The 18,326-nt window shown below is 41.2% G+C and overlaps 2 protein-coding genes across 3 annotated transcripts in view; both read right to left on the bottom strand.

Annotated features, from left to right (window-relative positions):
- LOC104608106 (octanoyltransferase LIP2p, chloroplastic-like) overlaps positions 1 to 13,879 on the bottom strand; it is a 50,790-nt gene extending 36,911 nt beyond the window's left edge. Inside the window, exon 1 of the mRNA XM_088890927.1 lies at positions 13,740 to 13,879. Coding sequence (XP_088747053.1) covers positions 13,740 to 13,791 — 52 coding nt within the window. The 5' untranslated portion in view covers positions 13,792 to 13,879. The remainder of the gene's footprint in view (positions 1 to 13,739) is intronic.
- An 81-nt stretch (positions 13,880 to 13,960) lies between these two features.
- Positions 13,961 to 17,417, bottom strand: LOC104608107 (Tetratricopeptide repeat (TPR)-like superfamily protein). 2 transcript variants are annotated; one of them, XM_010273989.3, is made up of 2 exons: positions 17,304 to 17,417; positions 13,961 to 16,178 (listed from the first exon to the last, which is right to left on the bottom strand). In XM_010273989.3, exon 2 carries the CDS (start codon positions 16,157 to 16,159, stop codon positions 13,961 to 13,963), a length of 2,199 nt encoding a protein of 732 aa, XP_010272291.1. In that variant the 5' UTR covers positions 16,160 to 16,178; positions 17,304 to 17,417. The 2 variants fall into 2 exon arrangements, with proteins under 2 accessions (XP_010272291.1, XP_010272292.1); XM_010273990.3 differs by having other exon boundaries at positions 13,961 to 16,126; positions 17,304 to 17,408.
- Between the last annotated feature and the right edge of the window lie 909 nt (positions 17,418 to 18,326).

The following is an 18,326-nucleotide window of genomic DNA, read 5'->3' as shown; positions in this document are numbered from 1 at the left end:
TTCAGGAAGTGAAAAATGCAGTCTTCTCGATGGAGAGATCTAAAGCCCCAGGACCTAATGGTTTTACGATGGCTTTCTATCAAGATTGTTGGGAAATAATTGGAGGTGACTTGATGGAGGTTTTCGATGAGTTCTATGAGAGGAGCAAATTTAACTTAGGTGCAAATGCAACTTTCATTGCTTTGATGCCAAAGAAAGTGGATGCAATCCATCCGAAGGATTTTACGCCCATAAGTCTGATAGGAAGCATGTACAAAATCATTTCCAAAGTCTTAACCCTAAGAATAAAATATGTTCTTCCCTCAATGATTTCTCCAAATCAAGGGACTTTTGTGTTTGGGAGACAAATAATGGATCAAATTCTCATTTGCCAATGAATGTGTAGAGTTTAGAAGAAGGAAAAAGCAAAAGGAACTGGTTTGCAAGTTGGACTTAGAAAAAGCTTATGACATGGCTATTGTAATTCTTTAAGGCTATGTTTGGTTTGAAGGAAAAAGTAGGGAAAGGAAGGGAAAGGTAAGGAAACCTATACAAGATTTGTAAAGGTTTCCCTACATTTCCCTTCCTTTCCCTACTTTTTCCTTCAAACCAAACATAGCCTAAGTGTAGGGGTTTCGGAGAGAGATGGTGTAAATGGGTGAAGGGTTGTATTTCTTCATGTCATTTTTCAATTTTAGTAAATAGAGTAGCAAGAGATTTTTTTCCTGCCAAAAGGGGCCTTAGACAAGGAGATCCTCTATCCCCCTTCCTTTTTACTATAGTAACTGATGTGTTGAGTGAGTTGATCATAAGGGCAGATGCCACCAATATGGTTAATTGGTTAGAGGCTAGAGAGTTGGAAAGGATGAAATGGTGGTTATACACCTACAATTTGCAAATGATATTATTTTGTTTTGTGAAGGGAAAACAAAAGAACTTATGAACCTAAAAAGGATAGTCCATAAATTTGAGAGGATCTCCAACCTTAAGATTAATTGGGGCAAGAGTTGTGTGGCAAGAGTAAATTTAGGGAGTGAAGAGGTGATTCAGCTAGTTGGGCTATTGGGGTGTGAAGTAGGGGATTGGCCATTACAATATTTAGGACTACCATTGAGAGGAAGTCCTAATATAGATAGTTTTCTAGTGATTGGGAGGTTTACAAAGAGACTTGCAAATTAGAAGAGAAACTACATTTCTTTGGGAGGTAAGATAACCCTAATAAAGTCAACTTTGGCTAACTTACCAGTGTACTTCCTATCTACCTTTGAGATAGCGGTGAGAGTGGAAAACCAGCTAGAGAAGATTATGAGGAACTTCCTTTGGGAACCAAGAGACACCAAAAAAGACCACCTAGTGAAGTGGGAGGTCGTTTCTAGAAGTAGAGATGAAGGGGGCCTAGGAATAGGAAATCTTAGGCTAAGAAATACAACATTATTGGGGAAATGGTTATGGAGATTGCCGTTGGAACAAGACAGACTTTGGCATAAAGTGATTATTAGCATTCATGGATTGGCAGACAATGGTTGGGATGCAAGAGTCAACTCCAGGGCTTCCCGATGCTCTCCCTGGAAAGTTATTCATGGTATTTTACCTTCATTCCTTCCTTACGAATTATATGCTTGTGCAGGAAAATAAAGTGTTGTTTTGGGAAGATGTTTGGGTTGGAGACATTCCCCTTAGTGAAAGGTTCCCTTCTATTTATCCACTATCAGAAAATAAAAGAAAAGTGATCTCTTCAGTTTTTACTGATAACTCTTGGGACTTGGGTTTGAGAGAGGTCTAAGGGAGTAGGAAATGACAATGGTGGATGAATTAATTAACCTTCTAGGGTCAACCTACCTGGATCAATCTTGTTTGGACAGTAGAATCTGGAAACCTTCCCCATCTAGCGTGTTCACTTGTTCCTCCTTCTTTGATGTCCTCATTCAATCATCAAACCCTGCAAGGAGCTTTCCTTCAAAGGAGATTTGGTGCCAGACTGTACCCCCAAAAATTCGGGTTTTTTGTTGGAAGGTGGCTCTCCAAAAAATCAATACTCTAGATATGTTGCAAAGAAAAAGGCCAAATGTATGCCTATTGCCCCACGTTTGTAGCCTCTGCTTGGGCTCTGGTGAGATGACCAAACACCTATTAATTTCTTATCCGTTTGTGTGCTTTATTTGAGCCTGGTTCTCTTCTATCTTTGGTTGTAGGTGGACACCTCCCCTAAATGTGGCAAGCCTTTTTGACCCAAGCTTTTTCAGGCAACCGAAGAGACGTGGAAGATTGATGTGGAGAGCCACAAGAGCAGCTATCTTATGGTTAGTTTGGGAAGAAAGGAACAATAGAATCTTTAAAGGAGTGGAGAAATCCAACGAGGCAATTGTAGAAAGGATAATCATTATAACTATTCAATGGTTGAAAACTTTGGATTTGTTTAAAGACTTCTCAGCTGAAGACATTTACAAGAATTGGGAAGTGGTGGCATCTACAACTTCCATAAAACCTAGTGTGCAGGAATTGTGGTCCCCACCAACACAACAAAGAGTGAAATTGAACTTCAACGGGAGTTCTAGAGGTAACACGGGCCCTTCAGGTATAGGAGCATTCAGAGATGAAAATGGCAGAATTGTGGCTATGTTTTCAGGACCAATAGGAATGGGGGACTCATTGAAAGCAAAGGTGATGGCCTTGCTTCAAGGTGTAAGATATGCCAAACAATTGGGGTTACACCAAATTGAGATAGAGAGAGACTCTAAATTGTTGATTGAGTGATTGTAATCTGGTAAGTTGGGAGTCTGGATTTATAGACAGCCCATATGGGAAATCCTCAACACAACAAGGGAGGTCGGTGCATGCTTCAAATGGACAAGGAGATCAGCTAATGGTTTAGCTGACACGTTGGCTAAAAAAACTGTGAGGGAGAGAATGTTCCGGGCAGTTTTGTAAGAAAGATTACTAGGGGCTCAACACCTGTTTAGGGGTTGACAGCTATACTTAACTCTGGAAAGTTATTCTTTAGTTGTATTAATGAAGTTACGGTTTCCAATGAAAAAAATGGGAGAAGACACAAACTTTCATCCAGTTCCTCCATTTACAACCAAAATTCATTTTCCCAAGGATAAAGTCCAGACATTTCCAGTTCACATGGTCATAAGCTTTCTCAATATCCAGCTTACACACCAAACCAGGCTTACCCATCCTCTTTCTAGTGTCTATTAACTCATTCGCAATCAAGACACTGCCCAACATCTACCTCCCAGGAACGCACCTTGGTTCACAGAAATTACAGAAGGCAAAACCTTTTTCAACCTCTCAGCCAACACTTTTGCCAGTATTTTATAGAAGCTATTGAGGAGGCTAATAGGCCTGAAATCTCTTATGTCAACAGCCCCGACTATTTTAAGGATGAGAGTAATGAAATTTGGAATTTAGGCTTCTTTGTAATGATGCACTATTGTGAAAGGACTGAAACACCACCATGATATCTTGCTTTATAAAATCCCAGCATTTTACAGAAAACAGATTTGTCCACCCATCTAGACCGGGAGATTTTTCATTGTCCAACTGACTGATCACCTCCTTCACTTCCTCCTCAGTAAAAGGAAGCGGGGGGGCTGATTAATCGGTGTTTGATGGAGTTGAACTTTTTGTCATGGAATGTTAGGGTCACTTTAAAGACAGACATATAATACACTGGAAGATTAGTCGAGGTCACTTTAATCAATGTGATCTTACCTCCCAATGACAGATAGCTTTTCTTCCAAGATGCAAGCCTTTTCTTAAACCTTTTATACCAGGGTCCCAAAACCTCCACTTCTTTGGGTCGTCTTCCAATGGTAAACCCAGATATTTCACTAAGCCACCCCACAACCAAAAATGATAGCACACTCTGCCACTTCCCTTTTTTCCATTTTTTTTTTTTTGATCAACAAGAAATTTTTTAATTAATAACAAAGAAAATCAGTTACAATAGTTAAAGGTTGCAGAGTAGCATTAATCTAATCTGCAACCACTTGCAATCAGCTACAATTCTGCCCAGTACAATGAAGATCTATTTGCCCCTTGTTTTGCTAGGGTATCCACCATCCCATTTGCATTCCGTTTGACCCAACCAAACTGAGAGTTGATCCTCCTTGCAAGTATGTCAATTTCTCTGAAGATAAATTTGAGCTTCCAAGGTACTGATGTGATGTTTTTAGCCCAAGCAATGACCAGTAGTGAGTCTACTTCTATTTCTAAGTCTATTGTTCCTATCTGCTCAGCCATCTTTAGACCTTGAAGTAGGGCTAGAGATTCAACCTGCATTGAGTCACCAATACCTATTGGTCCTGAGAAGAGTGCCACCACCACACCCAGATGATTTCTAAACACACCACCTATGTCTGCCCTTCCTGGGTTGCCAAAAGAACTCCCATCAAAGTTTAGTTTTAGTTTGTTCAGTGTCAGTGGCTTCCATTCCACACTCACAATTACTTTGGGTGCACCTATTTGTGCTACTTCATCCCACCTTCTTAGAATCTCATTCGTGGAATAATTTTTGAATAGCTCCATGGTCTTCACCCAATGTACAATTCTGATTTTTATGGCTTCAATAACTTCCTCCTTTGATTTACTTTTTCTAGAAAAAATTCTTAGGTTTCTTTTCTCCCATATAGTCCATACTGTAGCTGCTCTTGCTGCCTTCCATAAGCACTTTCCTCTTTTCTTCTGTTGTCTCAGGAAGGAGGGGTTGAAAAGACTTACCACATCCTGTGGGGGAGCCCAGCTGCATCCAAAGAGAGAACAAACAGCATTCCAAATACCAGAAACAAAAAAGCAGGATAAAAGTAACTGGGTTAGGGTTTCACCACAATCCATACAAAGGACACACACATGAGGAGAGAGGCAATTGCTTGGCATCCTTTTCTGTAGCACATCACAAGTGTTTACCTTCCCTAGGAACACTTCCCAACAGAAAGCTTGTACTTTTGGAGGGATCGGTTTACACCAGATTTCTCTCACTGGGAAGTTCGCCCTCATAGGATCAGTGTGAGTGAGCAAACCAAAGAAAGATGCACAGGAAAATAAACCATCGGGAGTTGGGGACCAAACTCTATTATCAGCTATAGATTTGTCCAAGTAGACCCTCTCAACTGTTGAGATCAAAAGCACTAGAGACTCACATTCATTTTCCCTCAACCCTCTTCTGAATCCAAAATCCTAAGAGATACCCAAATCTAAAAGCAAACCAAACCTGGCAACAGGTTTGTTTTTATGGTTTGATAATGAGTAGAGGTCTGGGAATTTACCATAAGAGGCACATCCCCAACCCAAAGGTCTTCCCAGAATAAAACTTTATTGCCACAACCAACATCAAACCTAATAAATTGAAGAAAGGTTGGTAATACCTCATAGATTGCCTTCCAGGGAGAATTTGGAGTTGCATTAGAAGCTAGTTTTGCATCCCAGTCGTTATCTGCTTCACCATGAATGCTTTTAATGACCCTGTGCCACAACCTATCTTCTTCACAAAGGAATCTCCACAACCATTTCCCTAAAAGGGCCTTATTTTTCTTCAATATGTTCCCTATACCTAGGCCACCCTACTCCTTAGGGTAACAAACTTGCTCCCACTTCACTAAATGATCCTTCTTTTCATCACCAGGTTCCCACAAAAAATCCCTCATAATCTTATCCAACTTCCCTTTTTTCCATGTTGATTCCCACTAAACAGCTCTTGTCAAAATTCACCTTCAAATTTGGCATTTGCTCAAATAATTGCACAGCTAGTTTCAAGTTCTTAATCCATCTTTTATCTCCTCCTTCACAAAACAAAATCATATCATCAGCAAATTGCAAAATGTGATTGACACTCCTCGCCCAATTCTCCACCCCCTCACTAGTCCCTGTGAATTTGCCCTATTAACTATTTTCCCAAAGACCTCAGCAATTTGAGTGAATAGAAAAGGTGAGAGAGGATTCCCTTATCCAATTCCTCTCAAAGTTGGAAAGTAATCCACCCTCCATTCACCAGTATAGAGTACTAAAAAGTCCTCACACACCCCATTGTCCACTTACACCATCTCTCCCCTAAACCAAAATTTCTCATTACTTCCAACAAAAAGGACCAATCCACCATACCATAAGCTTTCCCAGATCCAACTTGAATACAACACTTTTTTCCTCTTTCTTTTCAACTCCACACTTTCACAAGTTATTAGAATTTGATCAATGATTTGTTTATTCTTCACAAAGGCCCCTTGATGTACTTGGCTACATATGCATGCAATAATTCAAACATTTTTAAGGAAAGATTAATGTTATAGTCACTTGGATCCAAAGAATAACAAATAGTTTGTGAACTCATTAGTCAAACAAGGGGTGAACACCACACAACTTTACTGGAGGGGGAGAGGTCACTTCACAATTTTGTAATTTGTACTTGAATCTATAATATTGGGGGATGGGATGGATTCTCAGCTTCCTGATTGTACCCAAATTCTAGAATTTGGGTGCATTTACCAGATGGCTTACTTACTTGCTCTCCTTTTTTAATTTTCTTACGTTATCTAGCTCTCAAAGGGTGGACTTCCCAGTCAAAGAAATTAAGAGTAAGCCTATTCCACCTAAAAGTCAAGCCTTCTATTGGAAAATTTTCCATGAAAAAGTAAATACTTATGATATGCTAAAAAAAGGATGGCCTTCTTCTTGCCTCTCTCCTCATATGTGTTTCTTATGTAGGGATAGTGGAGAGACCTTACCTCACTTATTAATCTCCCACTCCTTTGTACATCATATTTGGGAGTTTTTATGTTCTCTTTTTGGTTGTAGGGGGACCCCCCCTCAAGAAGTGGTGGATATCTTCAAACCAACTTTCTTGAGGCAACCAAAGAGGATAGGAAAGGTATTGTCGAAAGATACTAAGGCATTAGTTGTTTAGACAGTATGGGAGGAGAGGAATAACAAAATTTTTCTGCAAAGAGCAGGTCTCTGGAGGAGGTGCTAGATAGTATTAAAGTGAAGGTAGCCTTTTGGGTTGCAGAGAACACTGATGTGGGCCCCACAGCTGTGGTCCCACTCTGTCCGTAGGGTAGAATGTGCCCTAGTCATCCTAGGGTTAGCTGATGGTCAATCTGTTATTCCAATTGTTATTTATATTTCAATTTTATATTGTTTTATGTGTTATGTAAATACCAAGGGCAGATTTGTCCTTTCATGTAACTAGCATAACCTATAAATACTAAATAGAAGTGGCGGCAACAGAACATCCAGATTTTGTCCTTCCTTTCAATTCTTGTGTTCTACTGCTATCTCTCTACTCTTTCTCCTCTCTCCTCTATACTTTTTTCTCCTATTTCAAACCTGAAATCTATTAGGGTTCAAGGCTGATAGCAGTCTTGAACATCTACTTGGTATCAGAGCAAGGTTAGGGTTTCTCATGTGAGTCTAGTCCAGCCGACCACATGAGAATCCCCTAGGACTGGATGCTGAGAAAGTGGAGTTCGTGGACTGATTCTTGGAGATCGCCAGAGGGTTTAGCAGCTGTTGAAGACTTGTCACGGCTGCAGAGTGTTGGTGATCAGGAAGAATCAGAGAAGACTAGGGTTTAGGTAACCTTGGAAGGCAGCGAACAGTTTTTTCTTGTTATCTATTTTCTAAGAGAAGTACTATCAGAGAGGATAGGTTGGACCTATCTGGAAAGGGCGGCCGAACCATTCTAAGGTTTTCTCCCTTCTATTCTCTAGGGTTTTACAGCAAACCCTACTGTTGGGCCGAACTGCCTTAGGGTTCTTTTCTCCTACTCTAGGGTTTGAAAGTGATCTTGCGGAAAACCCTAATAAGCTTGCGGCAAGCCCTAATGTTAGACTAAACCTTGCGATTTACCTGGAGCTGTCCTCAAGTTTTGTCAGCATTGATCAGCTTTTAGGGTTTCATATTAACCCTACTGCAAGTCTATCTGTACGGTACTGATTGGAATGTGCAACTGAAATGTTTTCTTTAAGGACTGATTAAAACCCTAATTCTGCCAAGCATATCAGACCTGCTTCTAAGCTGATTTTTCAGATCCTTTTGGGGTTTTCGAACTCTCTTAAGGGGTGAGAACTGTTCGGACTGTTGCTGTTGTGTTTGCTAGTTGGTTTCAGATCAGATTTATACCTGTTTTGTGCACATACACTGTGAATACAGATTGGTCCTACACTGTTTTGATTGTGATTGGTAATCCAAGTGCTATTTTTGAGACTTGACCGAGATGGAGTTTAAAAATCAGGCAGAAGGCAGTTTTGGGAACAACAGTTATGGTAGTGTTTCTGAGACAGGTGGTCAAATTACAACCGTAAAGTTTGATAGATCAAACTATTTGGAATGGGCCCAATCAGCCATGATGGCTATTGGGGGAAGAGGTAAATTAGGGTACCTCTTGGGAGATGTGAAAGAACCCCCTAAGGGAGACCCTACGTATACCAAGTGGATCCAAGAAAACTACTTGGTTATGACATGGCTGTGTAATTCTATGCAGCCTCATATTAGCCGAAATTACTTGTGAGCAAAGATAGCTAAGGAGATATGGGATGTTATGAAAGAAACTTATTCCCAACCCCTTAATGTTGCCAGAGCATATGAGTTGAAATGTGAAGTGAAAAACCTTAAACAAGGAGATAAACCGATTTCAGTATACTTCTCCACCTTGCAGTCTCTGTGGCGTGAGATTGATCACTTAGAGACTCTTGAGTGGGAGAGTCCCAAAGATGCACAGATATATAGAAAGCAGGTCGAGACAAACCGGGTGTTTGAGTTTTTGGCGGGCCTAAATTCAGAGTATGATATTGTGCGGCAACAGATTTTGACTAGAGACAGTGTGACTCTCTCTCAGGCATACTCCTTAGTACATAGTGAAGAGACCAGAAGGAAAGTTATGATGCAACCTCAGCCTCTCACACCAGCCTTTGTAGCTGTCAAACCCAAATCAGGGGGTGATTCAGAGAAGGACAGGAGGAAGGAAGACAAAAAGGATGTGGTATGTGAACATTGTAAGAAACCCAAACATACAAAAGAAACATGTTGGAAACTGCATCCTCACTTGGTTCCGACAAAGTTGAGAAGCAAGAAGGGCAATGCTCATGTGGCCGTGAACACTGATTCAGCATCCTCATCTGGCACAAGAGGAACACCTTTAGAGACCCTAGCTGCAGTTCGGGCTGCCCTAATACAGTTAGAAAAGGAAGTTGGAAGTTCAGCTCAGCCACCGCAGTCACCATCAGCTCCTGCCACATCTGCCTTCGCACATTCAGGTACTCGAGCTTCAGCCTACCATGCCTCAGCTTCAGGTACTACTGAACCTTGTTGGGTAATAGATTCGGGTGCATCCGACCACATGACTAGCTTGCCTTCACTGTTTACCACTTACCATTTGTCTTCGGGTAGGGATAAAGTATCTATTGTTGATAGCTCCTTGGTCCCTATTTCTGGGAAGGGTGACATCAAGTTATCAGATACTATCTCCCTGTCATCTGTCTTGCACGTTCTTAAGCTTGATACTAATCTTCTTTCAGTCAGTAGTATTACCAAGCATATGAACTGCTCAGTAACCTTCTTCCCTGACCGATGTGTTTTTCAGGACTTGGAGACGAAGAAGGTGATTGGGACTGGCCGTGAGACGAATGGGATCTATCTGCTCGGGAAGAGGTCTCGTCAGGAAGAGTCAGTAGAGAAGATGTCTTTTGTTTCTCAGAGTGTGAGTTCGGTTATGCTTTGGCATAACCGATTGGGTCATTTGTCCTTTCGGTCTCTAAAGAGTCTGTTTCCTGCTTTATTTGAGTCTATTGAGTTGTCTCAGTTGCAGTGTGGAAGTTGTGAGTTTGCTAAACATTGTAGAAAGTCTTATTTATTGAGTAATAAAAGGAGTAATAATTCTTTTGATATTATGCATACTGATGTCTGGGGGCCCTATCACATCCCTTCCATGGGTGGGTACAGATATTTCTTGTTATTTGTTGATGACCATACCCGTTTTCTTGGGTTTATCTTATGCGTTCACAAGATGAGGTTGAGGTGAAATGGCAACAATAGAGGAAGTCTCTGTGGGCCCTGGGACTGTAATACCTGGACTTGGAGCTGCAGATGAGATTGGAGTTGGCCTAGACTGCTGATGACCGGGATCAACCTGCCTACATCGCCTGTGATAGACCCTCAACTCCTGATCCCTCTAACCACCCTCACCATTGCAGCTCTCATCGCCCAATGGAATAGGTAAAGGAACTGCCCCACTCTCACTGCTCTCCCCCTGAAGAAAAGGACTCAAACCCCCACTCTCACTGCTCTCCCCCTGAAGAAAATGACCCAAACCCCCACTCTCACTGCTCTCCCCCTGAGGAGAAACCCGAGGATAATAGGGTGTCTCCTCAAAGAAAGTGACATCCATGGAGACAAACTTCCTCCCTGAGACAGGATCATAACAGCAATAACCCTTTTGAGTTTGTGCATAACCAAGGAAAATGCATTTAGAGGCCTTGGGTTCGAATTTGGAGTGATGGGGTCCGAGAAGCTGAACAAAGCAGGTACAACCGAATGTTTTAAGGGGAATAGAAAACAACTCCTCACTTGGGTATAGAAGGGAAAAAGGAGATCTCATATCAAGGACCCGGGAAGGAACCCGATTAATAAGATATACCGCCGTGAGGATAGCATCACCCCAGAAGCGAATAGGGACATTGGAGGTAAACATAAGACTTCTAGTCACCTCCAAGATGTGCCTTTTCTTCCTTTATACAACTCCATTCTACTGAGGTGTATGAGGGCAAGAGCTCTGGTGTATAACCCCATGATTAAGAAGGTAAGATGCCAATGGTTTAGCAAAGTATTCCTTTGCGTTATCGAATCTAAGAACTTTGATCTTGGCATCAAATTGAGTTAGGATCATTTGGTGAAAGTTTTGGGTCAGGGCAGGAACCTCATCTCGTGAACGCATAAGATAAACCCAAGAAAAACGAGTATGGTCATCAACAAATAACAAGAAATATTTGTACCCACCCATGGAAGGGATGTGATAGGGCCCACAGAGACTTCCTCTATTGTTGCCATTTCACCTCTTGCAGATGACCTTGACCTTCCGATTGCCATCCGTAAAGGGAAACGACATTGTACCACATCTACAGCCCACTGTATTTCCCAGTTTTTATCCTATGATCGCCTATCTCCTACCTACAGGTCCTACCTTAGTTCCGTTGCCAATGTCCCTATTCCAAGAACAGTGCAAGAAGCCCTATCCATCCCGGAATGGAAAGATGCAATGCAGGTTGAGATGGATGCCCTGTTGAAAAATAACACCTGGGAGCTAGTTGATCTGCCCAAAGGAAAGAAACCAGCTGGCTGCAGATGGGTATTTACCGTGAAGCACAATGCAGATGGATCCATTGAGAGGTATAAAGCTCGGTTAGTTGCAAAAGGGTTCACCCAAACTTATGGTATAGATTACTTGGAGACCTTTGCCCTGATAGCCAAAATGACCACCATTCGAGTCATATTATCCCTTGCAGCAAGTCACACTTGGCCTTTATACCAAATGTACGTGAAAAATGCTTTTCTGAATGGAGACCTGCAGGAAGAGGTTTACATGCGTTTGCCTCCTGGATTCTATGATGCAGAAACAGGTAAAAAGGTCTGCCGGCTCAACAAGGCTTTGTATGGTTTGAAGCAGTCACCTAGGGCTTGGTTCGATAGATTCAGACTAGCCCTTGTGAAGTTCGGTTACGTACAGGCCCAGTCAGATCATACTCTATTCATCAAGAGGGTAGAGTCCTCCTTGACACTACTTGCAGTATATGTTGATGATATTGTGGTGACAGGGAATGATAGCCATGAGGTTGAGTCCCTTAAACAGCTCCTTCATCAAGAATTTGAGGTGAAAAACCTTGGTGTACTTCGGTATTTTTTGGGTATTGAGGTTGCTAGATCCAAACAGGGGATCTTTATCTCTTAGAGGAAATATGTCCTACATCTGCTGGCAGAAACTGGAAAGTTAGGTGTCAAGCCTGCGGATACACCCATTGAACAGAACCACAGGATTAGTGCAGAGAGTGGGGAGCCTCTTGAAGACAAGGTTATGTTCCAGCGATTGGTAGGAAAGCTCCTATATCTTTGCCTCACTTGACCAGATATTACTTATGCTGTTAGTGTTGTCAGCCAGTACATGCATTCTCCTAGAACTACACATCTTCTTGCGGCAGAAAGGATATTAGCATACTTGAAGAGATGCCCGGGTAGGGGTATACTGTTCAAGAACAATAACCACATGAAGGTGGAGGTCTATACGGATGCCGATTGGGTTGGGAGTGTTGACGACAGAAGATCTACCTCAGGATATTGGGATCTTGTGGGAGGTAATCTTGTCTCTTGGAGAAGTAAGAAACAAAGTGTTGTCTCCCGATCTAGTGCTGAAGCAGAATACAGGTCAATGGCTAACGAAGTGGCTGAAATCCTATGGCTGAGATCTCTACTTGAGGAGTTGGGTATTGAGTATGAGAAACCCTTGATGTTGTATTGTGATAATCAAGCAGCTATTAATATAGCACATAATCCAGTGCAGCATGACAGAACCAAACACATTGAAGTTGACCGACATTTTGTACGAGATAGGGTCTCATCTCAAGAAATTTGCCTCCCTTACATCACATCCAGTATGCAACTAGCAGATATCCTCACTAAAAGTAGTATCAGGAAAGAATCTAGAGGCGGATCTATCCAAGTTGGGAATGATAAACATTTATTCCCAACTTGAGGGGGAGTGTAGAGAACACTGATGTGGGCCCCACAGCTGTGGTCCCACTCTGTCCGTAGGGTAGAATGTGCCCTAGTCATCCTAGGGTTAGCTGATGGTCAATCTGTTATTCCAGTTGTTATTTATATTTCAGTTTTATATTGTTTTATGTGTTATGTAAATACCAAGGGCAGATTTGTCCTTTCATGTAACTAGCATAACCTATAAATACTAAATAGAAGTGGCGGCGACAGAACATTCAGATTCTGTCCTTCCTTTCAATTCTTGTGTTCTACTGCTATCTCTCTACTCTTTCTCCTCTCTCCTCTATACTTTTTTCTCCTTTTTTGAACCTGAAATCTATTAGGGTTCAAGGCTGATAGCAGTCTTGAACATTTACTTGGGTAAAAACCACTGATAGTTTCAACAAGTTCTCAATGTCTGACACTATAAAGAATTGGAGGGAGGTAGCACATTCCTCTAAGGAAAAAAAGATAAGAATGGAATGGAAACCCCCAGTAGGTGCTAAAATAAAACTGAACTTTGATGGGAGCACATGGACAAACTGGGGTTGGCAAGAATAGGGGGTGGAATTAGAAACTCAGAGACTAGGATACAGGTTTTATGTACAGGACCATTTCGTACTGCAAATTCAGTGAAGGCAGAACTTTTGGCACTACTACAGGGGCTCAGCATTTGTACTGGGCTTCTTTGTAAATCAGCTTATGTACTGTGAAGACATTTTTGTACTTATTCACTTCCAATTAATATAATAATCAAAAAATTAAAGATTCAACCATTAACAACCAAAAGAAAAGTAGTGTAGATCCCCTCCTCTTTATAAAAAGACTCAAATGAAGTTGCAAGGCTTTTCAAATATTTCAAAAAATAGACAAGTTGAATTTTATGGACTGATTAAAAGGACATATGAAGTGGATACCATAACCTGTCCAACATTCTGTTAGTATTTGCACATTGTGAATGCCACTGATAATAAATCCCACATTTTACAGCGATTAATGGATCAAAGCACAGTACCACATACTCATGGAGACCAAGATCAGTATCAAATTGCTTGAGATGACATACTCCAACATCTAGGCACTCCAAATTCATCTTCAATCTTGTTTATGTAGTCTAATAGTTGTTACACCACAAACAATCTTCATTTCTCCATCCAACAGGTTGGATAAAGAGTACTGCAACCTTAATTCAGAACACGGCAATAATAACCGACAGATCAAATTTCTCATCATCTCCAGGATCTCACAATAATAAATCCATTTCCTGAAAGCAACCAATATGTTCTGCCTTTGAAGTCAGTAAATCCAACATGGTGTAAATGTCCTCACCCTGTGGATGTGATCGATCACCAGCAACAAATGCAGAGACTTGTTCCTTGACCTTTATCCAAGACCATCCTGGCTCCTTTATCACTCCCTTTGATTTCATCAGTTTCCTCATATCTGCAGCATCCCTCCACCTCCCCGTGGCTGCATAGATATTAGAGAGTGTGATGTGAGTCCCTGCACAATTTGGATACAACTCAAGAATGTGCTCTGCTGCTCGTTTTCCACACTCTACATCACCATGGACCATAGATGCTCTGAGCAATGTTGACCAAACAACATCATCCTGTCTAAATGGCATGTTATCTATCATGCGTTCTGCATCACTTAGCCGTCCAGCCCGACATAAGAGATCAATCATGCAGCCATAGTGTTCTTTCCCAGGATTAATATTGTACTCCTTACTCATTGAATTGAAATATTGGAAACCAAGATTAACTAGACCAGCATGGCTACAGGCACCAAGTACACCAATGAAGGTGACATAATCTGGCTTCAATCCAACCTTAGACATCTTCTCAAACAAATCAATAGCTTCCTTGCTGTACCCATGTTCAGCATAGCCATTAATCATAGCTGTCCATGACACAACATCTTCACCTCCTGCTGCATCAAAGATTCGCGAAGCCTCTCCTATGCTCCCACACTTCGAATACATATTGATCAAGGCACTATTTATCATAATATCATGTTCTATTCCAATGGAGAGGACATGGCCATGTACTTGCTTCCCTTGCTCAAGAATTGCCATGTTTCCACAAACACTCAACAAGCTAGCAAGAGTGAATTCATTAGGTTTCAGTCCCTCCCTCCTCATCAAAGAGAAAAACCCTAAAGCTTCTTCACCAAGGCCTTCCTGTGAATATGCTGCAATTATTGCACTCCATGATACTACATCTCTTCCAGGCATCCCATGAAACACTATAGAAGCTGAAGTTAAACATCCACATTTTGAATACATGGTCATAATGGCATTAGCAACTGACAAGGAGTTCATAAGACCAAGGTGCAAAACTTGGGCATGTAATTGCTCACCCCACTCAATTTTTGCAAGCGCACCACAGCCAGAAATGACTGCGGAAAAAGTGAATTCATTAGGTTGAATTTCAGATTGTCTCATCTTTATGAATGCTTGAACAGCTTGTTCATCTTGACCCATCTGGATATACCTGGCGATAATACTCGTCCAAGAAACCACATCACGGGTCCTCATCCTTTCAAATAAGCGCAACCCATATTCCAATTTCCCACACTTATTGTACATGGTAGCAAGTGTGTTTGCTACAAACGAACCTACATCAAAGCCTGCCTTCATTGTTTTTGTGTGGATAGCCTTGCCGTAAGTCAAAAACCCTGAATTGGCACATGCTTTCAATGCAATTGTAAACGTGTATGAGTCACATTCAACATCTGAGCCCCACATTTTCGAGAAGTATATCAGCCCGCCCTTATTATAACCAGCATTAACAAGCCCAGTAATTATAGCAGTCCAAGAGACCACATTTCTCATTGGCATCTCGTCAAAGACTTTACAACCTAATGAAATGCAGCCAGCTTTTGTATACATGTCTAAAAGGGCACTTCCTACAAAGACAGAATTCACAAAACCAGATTTAACAGAGTACCCATGTATTGATTCCCCAGGTTTCAACTCCAAAATGCGCCCACAAGCCTTAAGTGCAACACTAAGAATGAATGGATCCATTCGGATCATTGGATCAGTCCACATGTGTGAGAACAAAATCAATGCTTCAGTTGCATTGGATGCACCTATGTAGCCAGAGATCATAGTCGTCCATGTGATCTCATCTCTATGAAGCATTTTATCAAACAAACTACGAGCATCATTTATATGACCTGTTTTAATTAGCTGCTTCAAGTGAGAGTTAGCTTCAAACAAATCTACCTGTGTATCCAACTGGGTTTCCAAGGTTGACAGTCCTTTGCTTCTATCTATAATGTCCTTTGGTCCAGTAAATAATCTCCTAAAAAGTGGCCTAACTGATAAAGCCATGTTAAGGAATAGAAGGCCCACCAAACCAATTTGAAAACCACCAGGATTCCTGGAAATGCCTTGGAGCTCCTGAACCAAGAATGGGAAGTGCAAGTAATGCATACTCAGAGAGAGGCAATTGCTGCATTGATTTTCTAACAAATTCAGCATATAGGTTATCTAGTAGAAGCCAGATTCATCAAATTTCTCCTAACAGATATTAGAGTTTGTAAATCTAAAGAAAGATGTAACAGGCAATTGCTGTATTGATTTTCTGGATGGTAGTTCAGCAATTTGGACATTCCAACACTCGGGTGCGATGCCAAAATAGTTATTTATGAAAAAAAATAGAGAAGATGAGGGAAAGTAAGGAAATGCAGGAAAACTCTGAGCATATTTCTAATATAGAATATATTAAAAAAGTCAAAGAGGCTATACATAAAAGACCTTCAATGCTTTAATATACAAAGCATTGTTACCCAAAATAGCATTTAAAGATCACAAATTGGGCAAGCCATCTACTACTTGCAGAATTCAGCCAAAAAAAAAAAAAAACGAGTGAAAGGGAGTTTAACTAATGTTGGTTCCAGCTACCCAGGGTCTTGAGAGGGATGGACTGGATAGAAACGTAAGATTTGGTGTCTCTTTTGCACACAGTGGTTTCATGCTTGTTAGCCCGAGATTTTACCATTGCAACAAGCAATGGACTTCAGTTTAGATAAAAGAATATAGATCAAAAATTAAGTATATTTGTCAAAAAAAAAATGCCAGCCTTCAATGGAACAATAAAGCCAAATTGCTGAGTGACCAAAACTCAAACAAGCTTGACACCAAAAAACAGGAAAAAAATATCTTTTTGTTCGTTCCAATGGTTGTTCTTCATAATTTACAAGTTACACAGTACGCACATATAGGCATAAGGGTCAGTACAAATTTCAGCAGGCCCACATATGCAAATGAATTTGTTAAATAGGGAAAAAATGATAGCCAATACTTGGATTCACCCAATCATCAAAAATTAAAAAAAAAAAAAACCCGCAAAACCTACAAACAAAGAACGAGAAAAGAGTCGACCAGCTGCCAGTCACTACAAATACGACAATATCAAAAAAAAATGTGGCAACAAGCCAACAAGTTGAACCAGGAAAAAAAAATGTTCCAAGAAGAAGAGCCTGTAGCATCAAATCAGAACAGGAAAAAACAAACAAATTCACCTAAAAACGCATATCTGTAAAAGAATAAAACAGGAGAAAATAAAGGAACTTACCTGTGGCTGTGGCTGTGAGATTAAACACCAAATGGAAAAGCTCTAGCCGATGCTTTGATCTTCTCAGTTTGTTGAATGTGGGGAAAGCCCCTCCCTCCCTCCCTCCCTCTCTCTCCGGCTTTTGCTGTTTTATTCAGAGCTACCACTCTCTCTACGGTTATCTCTCAGTTAGGTCTCGAGTTCAGGGAACTTCTATTGTGTTAGAGATAAAATTCCGTTCGATGCAGAGTTTAATCGTAATGGAAAGATTACATTGGAAAAATCTTTAAACGTCTCTTCATATTCGAAAGCCTGGGCTCTCAATATCAGTATCAGGTATGTCTGTGGCGCGTTAGTTTGCCAACGAGGGTTGATACGAATCTAGCTTGAAAAGTTGACTCAACTCGAATAAATCGAACTTCGACTCGAATAAAATTGAGTTTTTAATCACCTACCATGAAAAAAATTTGAGTTTTGACGAGAGTGATTTGGCCCCACCTAAATAAGTAAAAGATGCGTGGATGCGGCCCGCTAACCAGACGACAAATCAGCATGTGGTATCATGTCAGTAGATCGCAGGACTTCGGGTGCTCGGTCACTTCGAAGCTGGGGCTCTTCGATATCCACGCACGCCAAGGTGCCACATGGTCGAACCCAGAAGCTTGCCAGTTGTCTCCGAATTTCTCAAGATGATGTCGCGTAACTGTAGGCCTTATCTTCGCCCCACCCAAATCGGAGGGAAACGGTAAGCCTTATTAACTGATACATTTCTCTCCTTCCAAAGCGGAATGGATCCCCGGATCGAGGATTCCGGGAGCGTTTCACAAGACCCACGGCAGACCAGCTATATAAGAGCATCAACCCCCAAGACTCAGGTACATGCGATTACTTGTTCACTAGCCTACTTGCATTCAAGTTTTTAGCTCGCAACCAAAGTACAATACTAACTTAAGCATCGGAGTGACCTCGTCAGGTTAGCCACCCCAGGTTCTCTAGTCCTTTGTCTTGCAGCTTGGTCTAGCTCGCTACGTGATTAGTGTCCAG

Source organism: Nelumbo nucifera, chromosome 7 (genome assembly GCF_055504915.1).
Source record: "Nelumbo nucifera cultivar China Antique chromosome 7, China Antique-T2T, whole genome shotgun sequence".
In the NCBI taxonomy this organism is placed as follows: Eukaryota; Viridiplantae; Streptophyta; class Magnoliopsida; order Proteales; family Nelumbonaceae; genus Nelumbo; species Nelumbo nucifera.
Note: the sequence above shows the minus strand (reverse complement) of the source record. Positions and strands in the feature narration are given on the sequence as shown.

Bases quoted from the DNA above. Each gene is read 5' to 3' on its own strand.
- LOC104608107 (XM_010273989.3), bottom strand. From the start codon at position 16,159: ATGCATTACTTGCACTTCCCATTCTTGGTTCAGGAGCTCCAAGGCATT.